This window comes from Carassius gibelio, chromosome A11 (genome assembly GCF_023724105.1).
Source record: "Carassius gibelio isolate Cgi1373 ecotype wild population from Czech Republic chromosome A11, carGib1.2-hapl.c, whole genome shotgun sequence".
Lineage (NCBI taxonomy): Eukaryota > Metazoa > Chordata > Actinopteri > Cypriniformes > Cyprinidae > Carassius > Carassius gibelio.
The window spans coordinates 14,115,996-14,126,428 of NC_068381.1; the positions used below are offsets into that span (position 1 = coordinate 14,115,996).

General features: G+C 38.5%; 1 protein-coding gene across 6 annotated transcripts; it reads left to right on the forward strand.

Annotated features, from left to right (window-relative positions):
- The first annotated feature begins 827 nt into the window (after nt 1–827).
- On the forward strand, nt 828–10,371 carry LOC128022426 (TATA element modulatory factor). Of its 6 annotated transcripts, none has more exons than XM_052610004.1 (18): nt 828–945; nt 1,188–1,366; nt 2,765–4,083; nt 4,239–4,342; nt 4,768–4,894; nt 4,984–5,089; nt 5,240–5,382; nt 6,080–6,246; nt 6,372–6,528; nt 6,795–6,887; nt 7,585–7,741; nt 7,863–8,055; nt 8,133–8,202; nt 8,284–8,376; nt 8,550–8,672; nt 8,774–8,929; nt 9,090–9,215; nt 9,514–10,371. In XM_052610004.1, the coding sequence occupies exons 2-18, from the start codon at nt 1,231–1,233 to the stop codon at nt 9,655–9,657; spliced, it is 3,414 nt and encodes a 1,137-aa protein (XP_052465964.1). In that variant the 5' UTR covers nt 828–945; nt 1,188–1,230; the 3' UTR covers nt 9,658–10,371. The 6 variants fall into 6 exon arrangements, with proteins under 6 accessions (XP_052465964.1, XP_052465966.1, XP_052465963.1 ...); XM_052610006.1 differs by having other exon boundaries at nt 8,777–8,929; XM_052610007.1 differs by lacking the exon at nt 828–945 and adding an exon at nt 2,363–2,427 and having other exon boundaries at nt 1,221–1,366.
- The last annotated feature ends 62 nt before the right edge of the window (nt 10,372–10,433 follow it).

The following is a 10,433-nucleotide window of genomic DNA, read 5'->3' on the forward strand; positions in this document are numbered from 1 at the left end:
AAATGTTGTAAGTTCTCTAGAATTAAAATGAATATTTTGTAAGTAAATACATAATGTTGTGTTGTCAATGTTAAGCTAAGAAAGAGGTGTTCGGTATATTGTACTGTTTTGCAGAAACTCAATAGACACACTTAGAGTGTCTGTTGGTTTTTGTGACTTTATTTTAAAGGCTTTTTTAAAGTCACAGCCAAAGCACCACATCCTATACTGGATCAAACTACAAACTACTGCAATAGTTAGTGTCCCATTACATTTTTTTTAAATACTATAATAATAATAAAAAATATATTTAATCTCATGTTCATAGTAATTTCAGTATAATATAAATGCAATAATTTTGATTCATATTCATTTTAGTAAAACAATTATTAATGCAAGAATTTTTAATTCATATTCACTTCATTTTACTATAACATTTTATTAACTTGAAGTTTATTTTCAAAAGTGGTTATTTACTCATTGTTAATTAAAAATGTGTATTTGTTAAAAGTTATTAAAATCCCACATTTGTGCACTGGATCGTGAGACCGCATGGTGTCCCCCTTTCAAAAGCAATAAACACCTGACCAAATTCGGACAAAAGATTTAGGACGGAATGCCTTTGAGTTTACGTTTATTCAGTCAATTGACTTTTTGGTTTTTAATATTTTAGTGATATGAGAATGTCTCAGATGTTTCAACAGAAAAGAGATACTTTGATCGTTTACTTTTTTTTATTCGATAGCAATAAACACAAACCACAGACATCAATAGTACGCAACTTCACATGACTTATAATGTAATTAATATAATAAACAATACTTGTCCTGTAGACATTGGTGACGTGCTCTGACGTCACGTCGACGCGCCTCTGTTGGTGCTACGTGGACGGGAAGTAGTTCTCGAGACACCAGAGGAAACCCAAACAAAACAATGCGTGAAAGTCCAGTTTAAAGTCAAGTAATGGTATAGCAAATCAAAATGTCGCGCAGTCCATCGTGTATTTATTTAAATGATCGAATTTCATTTTAGCATTGGGTTATGTCAACTGTCAGCGAATTGTCAGATGTTTTGCGAGAAGAATTAGCCGCCAAGCTAACTTGGACAGCGGCCTAACAGATAAACACACAAAAACTCGCGCCGGCTCTTAGCGTGGAATAAACCTGCTCTTATTTGGAATGCTTTTAATAATGCTGTGTTTTATGTAGATGTTCACTGAGCTGTCACGCAACCAGGTGGAAGTCAGGCAATATGAGTTGGTTCAACGCGTCACAGCTGTCGAGTTTTGCTAAACAAGCTCTAACAAGCGCTCAGAAATCTATCGACAGAGTCCTGGACATCAAAGAAGAGGAGCAGTGGGGTGACTCGATCGAGCCGACCCGTACTGGTAAGTGTAACTTGACGTGGAAAGACGACAGACAGCTGATTAACAGTGCAGAGTGACATCATCAGTCATAACATAAACATTCGTGATATAATGATGCAAGCATACTTTCACACACTTGCAAACTTTCAGCTGACTAACTTGCATTCATTTTTCATGATTCATATCCCATCAGATAGCTCAGAAAACTCTTAAACTCACGTAGAAACCCTACCACATAAAAAATAAGGTCATTACAGCCTAATCCTTAAGACAGAATCACGAATCAAAACTAGCATGAAACTTCTTCAAAGAAAATATTTCCCTTGCAAATCTTGGATCAATGTACAAACTGTCAAATATTATCTTAATATTGTAATCATTACAGTCACAAGCTGTAATCATTGCCTAGCATGTTAATTGTGTTCGCCAGAATACACACACATACCAAATAAACTGTGTTATAGGTATATATTACTGCCATATGCACATAATAATTACAGAATACTTCCTGATTTTAACAGGTGCATTTCATGTGATGCTACTTTGAAACAGTATGTAGTGTGAAAAGCACTATATAAATGAACTTAAATAGAACTGAATTTCCAAGAAGAAACCTGATACCACCAAAAGCCACTGATGAATACAAAAGAGTTTGTAATTTTGATTTATTGTGTTTCCAAAGGCTGGACATGTTTTCATCTTTAAGTTTATGCTTCTAGTTATAAAATAGAGATGATTGGTTTAGTAGCTTTATGCTTGATCTATTTGTTTGGTTATGGAGCTGCTTTTAAAGGGATAGGTCACCCAAAAATGAATATGTTCATCATTTGTTCACCGACATGTCCTTTAAAAACCAACAAGACTCTTCAAAACACAGATATATAACTATATTTTCAGAATTTTTGAATATACTTTGAAATGAGCGGTTTTTAACCAAGTCTTCTGATATGATGAACAGATTTAATGTATGCTTTTATTCATAAATGTATATAAACATTGATCAACGTACAAGCACAGAGCTCATCAACTGTGGTACTAAATGGAAGATCAGCTGTACACACTTCACGCTGAAGAATCGAGAGGTTTGTTTTCACACTTCAAACAAGTAGGGTTGAGCTACTTTATGAGTGTTTTTTTTAGTTTGTAACATCAAACACTGTCGTTAAAATGAACTGAATCAACACTGAATTAAGCATATAATGACACTGTTGCCTTCTGTAGAGCCTCTTTTTCAGCTGAAATCGAATTAGTTTACTAATTGATGAATTATGCAATATTAACGGTGTAATTTTTGTGTTTATTACTATGAATGTGCTTTGACAAAATCTTTATTGTTTTAAATGCAGCATAATTAAATTTGACTAGATTTTTGGGTGAACTATCTAAAAAAATCTAAAATCTAACATTCCCCCCCCCCAGATCCTACAGGCAAGCTGGTATCAACAGGATGGGGTATGAACCAGTGGAACTTGCCCTCTGAGGAACGTACCAAAACTCTCCCTCCATCATCCGAGGCCATTACTAAGCCCGTCACTCGGTCTGTGGTTGACGAATCTGAGGATTTCTTCAGTGCCTTTCTGCCTCATGGGGATACACAAGCTCTAAGCAACACTAAAGTGGTGTCTGTGCCACCTGCCAAGTCGAACCGCAGGCTACAGGAAAAAACAGACCAGGAGAAGGAGCTGGACGTCTGTGATGCACAAGGTCAGACAGAACTCATTAAAAGCAGCAGCCAGGAAACTATTGAGACGAAGTCAACTGGGACAGAGCTTTTGGAGCAAAATTCATTCTCGGCAGATGAGCAGTCACAACCAGAACTGGTTGTTTCTGCTGTGGCTGTTGCACCAGAGCACGCTGCCGAACAAGAGTCTAGAGAGGGTCAGACAGAGACAGATGGCTTGGTTTTAACTTCAGATGTCGCGCTCACAAATGTACCTCTACCCTCCACGGAGGCTGAATCTGTTGGCGTGTTTGAACCAGCTTTGATTATCGATACCAAAAATTCAGTGAAAAACTTGCCTGTCCCTCCTAAAGAAGTCCTGTTAGAATCCAAAGACACTAAATCGGAGGACAGACAAAGTGACACCCCATCTCCCCCTGTTAGTGCCTTCTCTTCTGGTACTTCTACTACCAGTGACATAGAGGTTTTGGACCATGAGAGCGTGCAAAGCGAGAGCTCGGCCAGCTCCAGACAGGAGACCGCGGAGGCTAAAGCTGGTCTGCACTTAATGCAGGGCTCTTTCCAACTCCTTTCCGCTTCAACATGTGCTGATTTCCCTCGTCTAGATGAATACCCCAAACTCACTGAAAGCTGCGGCTCCTCGTCTGACGCCTTTGAGCGCATTGACTCATTTAGCATGCAGTCGTTGGACAGCCGGAGTGTCAGTGAAGTGAATTCCGATGACGAGATCCCGGGTAACCGCACGTTAGCTTCCATCACGGCCGGACATTTGCCCGCTCCTGCTCGGTCAGCGCCACAGACCAAACAGGAGGAAGAGGAGGTTATGACTGAGTCAGCCATTGACCAATCGCTGGATGATAATGAGATGGAGGAGAGTGGCCGCAGTGCAACGCCGGTAAACTGTGAGCAGACGGATGAGCTGCTGGAAAGTGACCAGGAGCCTGAAACCAACCTCACACTGACCAGCCAGAGAACTGATGTGAACGAGACCGTAATATCACAGAGTACTGAGGAGAAACAAGGAGATTCACCCTGTCAGAGTTATGAGCTCAAAAAGGTTGGAGTAATTCATAAATGTTTATATAAATAATTGTAAAAATAAATATAATTATTAGACGTGCACTACTGTTCAAAAGTAGTGGTTGGTAAGATTGTTTTCTCTTTCAATGCTCACTGCATCTATTTTTTTTTACTTTGTCCTAATCTCCACAGATAATCGAGGAGCTCTCTAGCCGACTGGAGAAGAGAGAATCACAGTTGCTTGTGGTCAGTAAAGACAAGGCCAGACTTGAGGAGGAGTGTGACAACCTCAAAGAGTGAGTTGAGGAACCTGTGCTCCAGAAAACCATCTGCTGTTGTGCTTTTGTGAATGACAAATGGCGGCCATAGCTAACTAGGGCAGAGAAACGGGTGGAGGCAGCAATAATATTTACACATCTTGAGGAAAACTAGACACTGTGTTCACATACTGTTGGCAGATAAAAACATTAGCTAATAAAATCCTTCCTCACCTTTCAGGATGTAAGAAGCATTAGAAAATGGAATAATTTCTTAATGTACATATTGTTCTCTTATATTCTGTGTAGTCTGGCATGTTTATGGTGTTCATTTCTTTCTATTAAAGACATTTCACTATGCTGGATATTCACACCTTCACACAAAAGTGCTATAAAGTCTTATTTTTTATTTAAACTTTGTACATGCCAGTTGAATTAGAGTTAACAATACCAGTGTTTCACAGTGAGATGATCCGCTTGAAGGAAGAAAGCTCGTCTGTACTTTCTTTAAAAGATGAGTTCACTCAGCGTATATCTGAAGCTGAGAGGAAAGCTCAACTCGCCTTCAAGGAAAGAGACATTGCTAAAAAGGTATCCATTTTTAATTATGTATTTAAGTCATTCTGAAAACCCCAGTCTTATTATTTTACATTGAACTGCATCATTTGTGTTGGTCTCAGGAAATTAAGGGCCTTAGAGAAGAACTGGCAAGCAGGTTAAATTCAAATGAGACTTTGGAACTAATAAAAGAGAAAGAGGAACAGATCCGAGAGCTTCTTGAAGAAGGTGAGTCTTCTGTGATGTTTAACATGTTCAATGGGACCTGAAAATATCCATATTGATTAGGGTGATCATATCAAGATGATAACGTTTTACTGCTTTGTTCTTGAAGAAACTGGGCCAGTGTTAAGGTTATGTCTTGTTTCCTCTTGATAGGTGAGAAACTGTCCAAGCAGCAGTTGCAGCACTCCAACATAATAAAAAAACTTCGTGTGAAAGAGAGAGAGAGTGATTCACAGATCACCAAACAGACCAAAAAACTGAAGGAACAGGAAGAAGAATTGAAGCACTTGCAACAGGTCAGGGACTCAACCTTCAGTTCAAAGCTTTCTTGTTTAAGCGTAGAGTAAAGTGCATTCAGTCTCGAGTCCACTGAAAAAAAATACCATTTGCTAAAGATTTACTCAATCCAACATGTAGATGTTTGTTTGTTCATCAGAACAAATATGGAAAAATGTAAAATTACATCACTTGCTCACCAGTGGATCCTCTGCAGTGAATGGGTTCAAACAGCTGATGAAAACACCCAGTTGTCCACAATTAATCCACATAACTCCAGTCCAACAGTCAATGTCTTGTAAAATACCTCAACTTCAAACCTCTAAATATCCAAGTCCTAGTCCTAAAATTCGTACTTTGGCCAGAAGCTATGGTTTAAAGTGAAAGTACTTCAATGATGGATTTGTTTTTTTGTAAACACGCAGCTTTTCACTTTCTCAAGATGTTAATTGGCTGTAATTGGACCAGAGTCATGTGGATTATTGTGATGTTTTTATCCGCTGTTTGGACTCTGATTCTGACGGCACCCATTCACTGCAGAGGATCCTCTGATGAGCAAGTGATGTAATGCTGAATTTCTCCAAATCTGTTGAAAAAAAACTACATCTTGGATGGCCTGAGTGGGTACATTTTCAACAAATCTTCAGTTTTTGGTAAACCATTCATTTTATATCAAATGTGAAATGAATGCTGAGGTTTGTAAATTGCTAATTGCAGGTTTTGGATAGTAAAGAGGAAGTAGAAAAACAGCACAGAGAGAACATCAAGAAGCTGACTGCTGTGGTGGAGCGTCAGGAGAAAGAATTCAGTAAACTGCAGACCAGCAGCGAGGAGCTTCAGGAAAATAACCGCAGTTTGCAAGCAGCCCTCGACAGCTCCTACAAGTAAACAAACACCACACACTTGACTTCATGCTGATACACACTCATTCACTATTCCTGCCGTAATCACTGCAATTTGGTGGTCTCTCCCAACTTGTAGAGTTTTTGATTCATTTTTGATTGTTTAGAGAGCTGGCAGAGATGCACAAGGCCAGCGCCACCAAAGATAGTGAAGCCCAGGAACTAGCGCTGAACAGAGAGGTACTGGTGAAGGAAGAGCTGAGCCTGGCTTTGGAGAAAGCCCAAGAAGAGTCCCGCTTACAACAAGAGGCACTGGCCAATCAGGTAAATCCATTTGAGTTTTTCTTTGTTAAAATACCTTTTTTTAATTGCACTGCATGTTATTATGATATCATATTACTTTATTGCTATTTCTACTACTACTACTACTACTTTTTTATGTGCTTCAGCACGTTTGTTTAAACATTTTGAGAAACTTTGTGTAATGTATTCCGGGGTTATTCTCTACCTTTATTTGCACATGCCTTATTTTAATGGCCAATTAATCTCCAAATGCTAGCTTTTGTGACTCCTCCGTTTTTAATGTTGAGGTGGCAGATCTGAGGCTGGCACTACAGAGAGCTGAGCAGCAGCAGGCCAAGAAGGAAGATTACCTGAGGGAGGAGATCAGTGAGTTACAGCAGGTAACCAGAACACCTCGTCCTTCTTACGGGAATTATTGGGCTATTAATTTCATGTCAGCCGTTGTATAGAAACCTAAACTTTTAAAGGCAAACTACTATCCTCATAACTGTGGAATTTTTGTTGAAAGAAGTGTTGTTCTGATTTGGAGGGGAAAAGACTTGTTCTTACATTTAAAAAAAACCCAGAGGTATAAAAAAAATTCAAATAGTTACAATTTATTTTTCTTCACATTAAATATGTACACTACTGTTTACGTTTTTAAAAAATAATTAAATATTTAAATGGATCTAAGACACATTGAATTAATCAAAAGATGACAAAAATGTAATGTTCCTAATGATTTCTATTTCAAATAATAATAATAAAAAACTTAATATTCATCAGAGGTAAAAAAAATTATAACGTTTCTACAAACATATTAATTAGCACAACTGTTATCAACGTTGATAATAAGAAGAAATAATTTTTCTTGTGCACCAAATTAGTATATTTGTATGGTTTTTGGAAGAATGTGACACTGAACACTAAAGTAATGGCCGCTGTTATATAGAAAAAATTGCTATTTTTAAATGTAAGAAAAATTCACAATAGTACTATAGTATTTTTGATTAAATGCAGCTTTGCTGACCAAAAGAGTTATTTAAAAAAAAAAAAAAGTGTCAGTGAAGGTTTTGCTGTATTTTTGCTCTTCAACAGAGGTTACAAGAAGCAGAGACCAGAAACCAGGAACTAAGTCAAAGTGTTACATCAGCAACACGGCCCCTCCTTCGACAAATAGAGAACCTGCAGGCCACACTTGGGGCCCAGACAGCATCATGGGAAAAACTAGAGAAGAACATTTCTGACCGTTTAGGTGAGACTTGTTAGTTTTGACTGAATATCGGCGGCTTGTTATTTGCTTCAATCTGAGGTTTTTTAAACAATAACCTAAGTGGGAGTTGTCCAAATGGTTTCACTTGTCATTCTCTTCTCAGCTGATGCCCAAGCCCAGCTTGCTGTTTCTGTAGAGAAAGAGCGTTCGGCTACAGAGGAGCTGCTAGCCATCCGAGCACATATAGCTTCTCTAGAGTCTCAGGCTTCCCTGTTAAGGCAGGAGAAGGGGCGTCTGCAGGGGCAGCTGGATGCAGAGAGAATGCGACGGGAAAAACTAGAGGATGACTTCAGCAGGTATGAGGCTTGTGTAAAATAGAAAAAGGTGCTGCCATTGTAAGTGCCAGTACTCAAACTGATTTCTGTATGTATAGGGAGTGTGTAGAGCTGGAGAATCTTAAAGGAGAACATGCTCGAGTATTGGAGGAGGCCAAAAAGGAGAAGGTACTGTTTGTTCCTTGATCACTCTAAGAAAACATACACACATATTTATTCTAAATTTCTGTATTATTTGATCCTATCCAGTTGCTTCTCACCAACCAACTGGAAATGGAGAAGATGAAGGTGGAGCAGGAGAAGAAGAAATGTTACCTTGCACAAGAGGCCCTCAAAGAAAAGGTTTTGCCTGAAAACACCAGAATCTGTTCTTCTGTTCTGAAACTGCTTAATTAATGTTCCCCACAGAAATTATTTAAAAGTTCTTAACCATTTTAAACGGGGTCCAAGATGAAACTTTTTACCACACCAGGCAGTTGTGAGTGGAGTAAGATCAACTGTTCTTGTTTCATCAGGAAAGGAAGACTCTTAGTCTGTCTGTGACTGATGCTCCAGCATCCTCCACTCCTACAGTGTCCCGCTCCAGTTCTGTTAGCGGGGTTGAGCATGCCGGCTTACCTTCCTCCCTTTTCTCACAAGTATATTCATCTCACCCCTACACACTTAGTCAGATGCATCTAATCTTTTCTCCTCCTAATTATCTCACAGTCTGTTGTCACCTCACCTGTTTTTTTCTCAGCAGGAGGATTCTCTTGACCATTCATTCAGCACCATGACCATGTCCATCAGTGGGACTAACCTGTATGAAGCGGCTCGACTGGGCGGTGGATCCAGTATCATTGAGAGCCTGCAGTCTCAGCTCAAACTCAGAGAGGGTGAGATTGCCCACTTGCAGGTATGCCTTGGTCTTTCACTGCAATTAATGCTGTGTAAAATTACACCCTCCTTGCTTATAACTCATTGTGGAAGATAATGAATTCTTGAATGAATGATGTATTTTGTGTTTGAAAACTAAATGTTCTATTTTGATTTCGATTCTTTTGGTGATCTTCAAGATGGAGATCGCTAGCCTAGAGAGGAGCCGCACTGTAATGGCAGAAGAGCTGGTGCGTCTGACCAATCAGAACGATGAGATGGAGAGTAAAGTGCAGGAAATCCCTAAACTGAAAGTTCAACTGAAGGTGAACACAAGCAAATGCTAATTTAAAGCAGGGAGGCAACTGTAGGTAGTTTGTAACAGAGTGCAAAAAGTCTACCTGCCATTTTCTGGTGTGTGTGTGTGTGTGCGCGTATATATATACTGTATATATATATATATATATATATATATATATATATATATATATATATATATATATATATATATATATAAACTGTATATATTATTTCATAGAGCCTACTAGATGATCAGTTTGCCTACTAAGCACAGTACTTTTATTCAGTTAGTTAAACGCTGACCAAATGTTTGTTTCATCACAGGATCTAGAACAAAGGCACAACACAATTCTGCAGATGTATGGAGAGAAGGCAGAGGAGGCAGAAGAGCTGCGTCTGGACCTGGACGATGTGAAGAACATGTACAAAACGCAAATAGATGAACTATTGAAAAATCAAAAACAATAGAATTTGCAAATGGACTGACACACACTGACTGTCACAACAGCTTCACATCTCGAAAGAGTGTTGGTAATAAAAGACCAAGGAATTTAAAAGTATTTTTTCTGAGAAAAGAGTTTGTTTGTGTCGTTGATATAGTTATTTAAGATGAGATTCCTCTTACGGTTGGGGGGGGGGGGGGGGGGGGGGGGGTTATTTGAATTTATTTTGTTCTCAGTGAATAAACTTGTTTGGTTTAAGAAGTTACAGGATCTATCAGTCAGTTAATAGGTGTTAAGGTTTGGTGGTTTCTTAACTCTTGAATTTTGCACAATGAAGTGAGAGCTCAGACTTTATGTGTTTGGATTATAATCAGAAAGAATTCATTGCTATATTTTCGTCTGATCTTCATCCTCTGGACTGCACATCATTCTCATAACCAGTTCATCTACTGTTGATTGTCTCTTCACATTGTAAACAAGTAACTATGCTTACCAGATTACTCCAGAGCACCTCCCATCCTTCAATACTCAACGTAAGTAGAGTCAGACTCATTTTGTCTCATTTCACACTGATTGAGCTTTAGTAATGAAGGGATCCAGGAAAATCTTTAACTGTCATATTCTATGAGATATGATCTCTGTAAATCATAAATTACAGACAGGACTGATGTCACTGTAAGATATCTTCCCAGTGTATCAGTTTTATGCACACATGTAAATAAAGTAAGAGATATTTGTTTGGCAGACTCCATTTGATTTCTTGCTTTTTTTAAAATTATTAATCTCTACTTTAATTTGTTT

Coding starts and splice junctions, on each gene's coding strand:
- LOC128022426 (XM_052610004.1), top strand. CDS start 1,231: ATGAGTTGGTTCAACGCGTCACAGCTGTCGAGTTTTGCTAAACAAGCT. Junction 5,090..5,239: donor CCGAGAGCTTCTTGAAGAAG/GTGAGTCTTCTG, acceptor TCCTCTTGATAG/GTGAGAAACTGTCCAAGCAG. Junction 9,216..9,513: donor AACTGAAAGTTCAACTGAAG/GTGAACACAAGC, acceptor GTTTCATCACAG/GATCTAGAACAAAGGCACAA.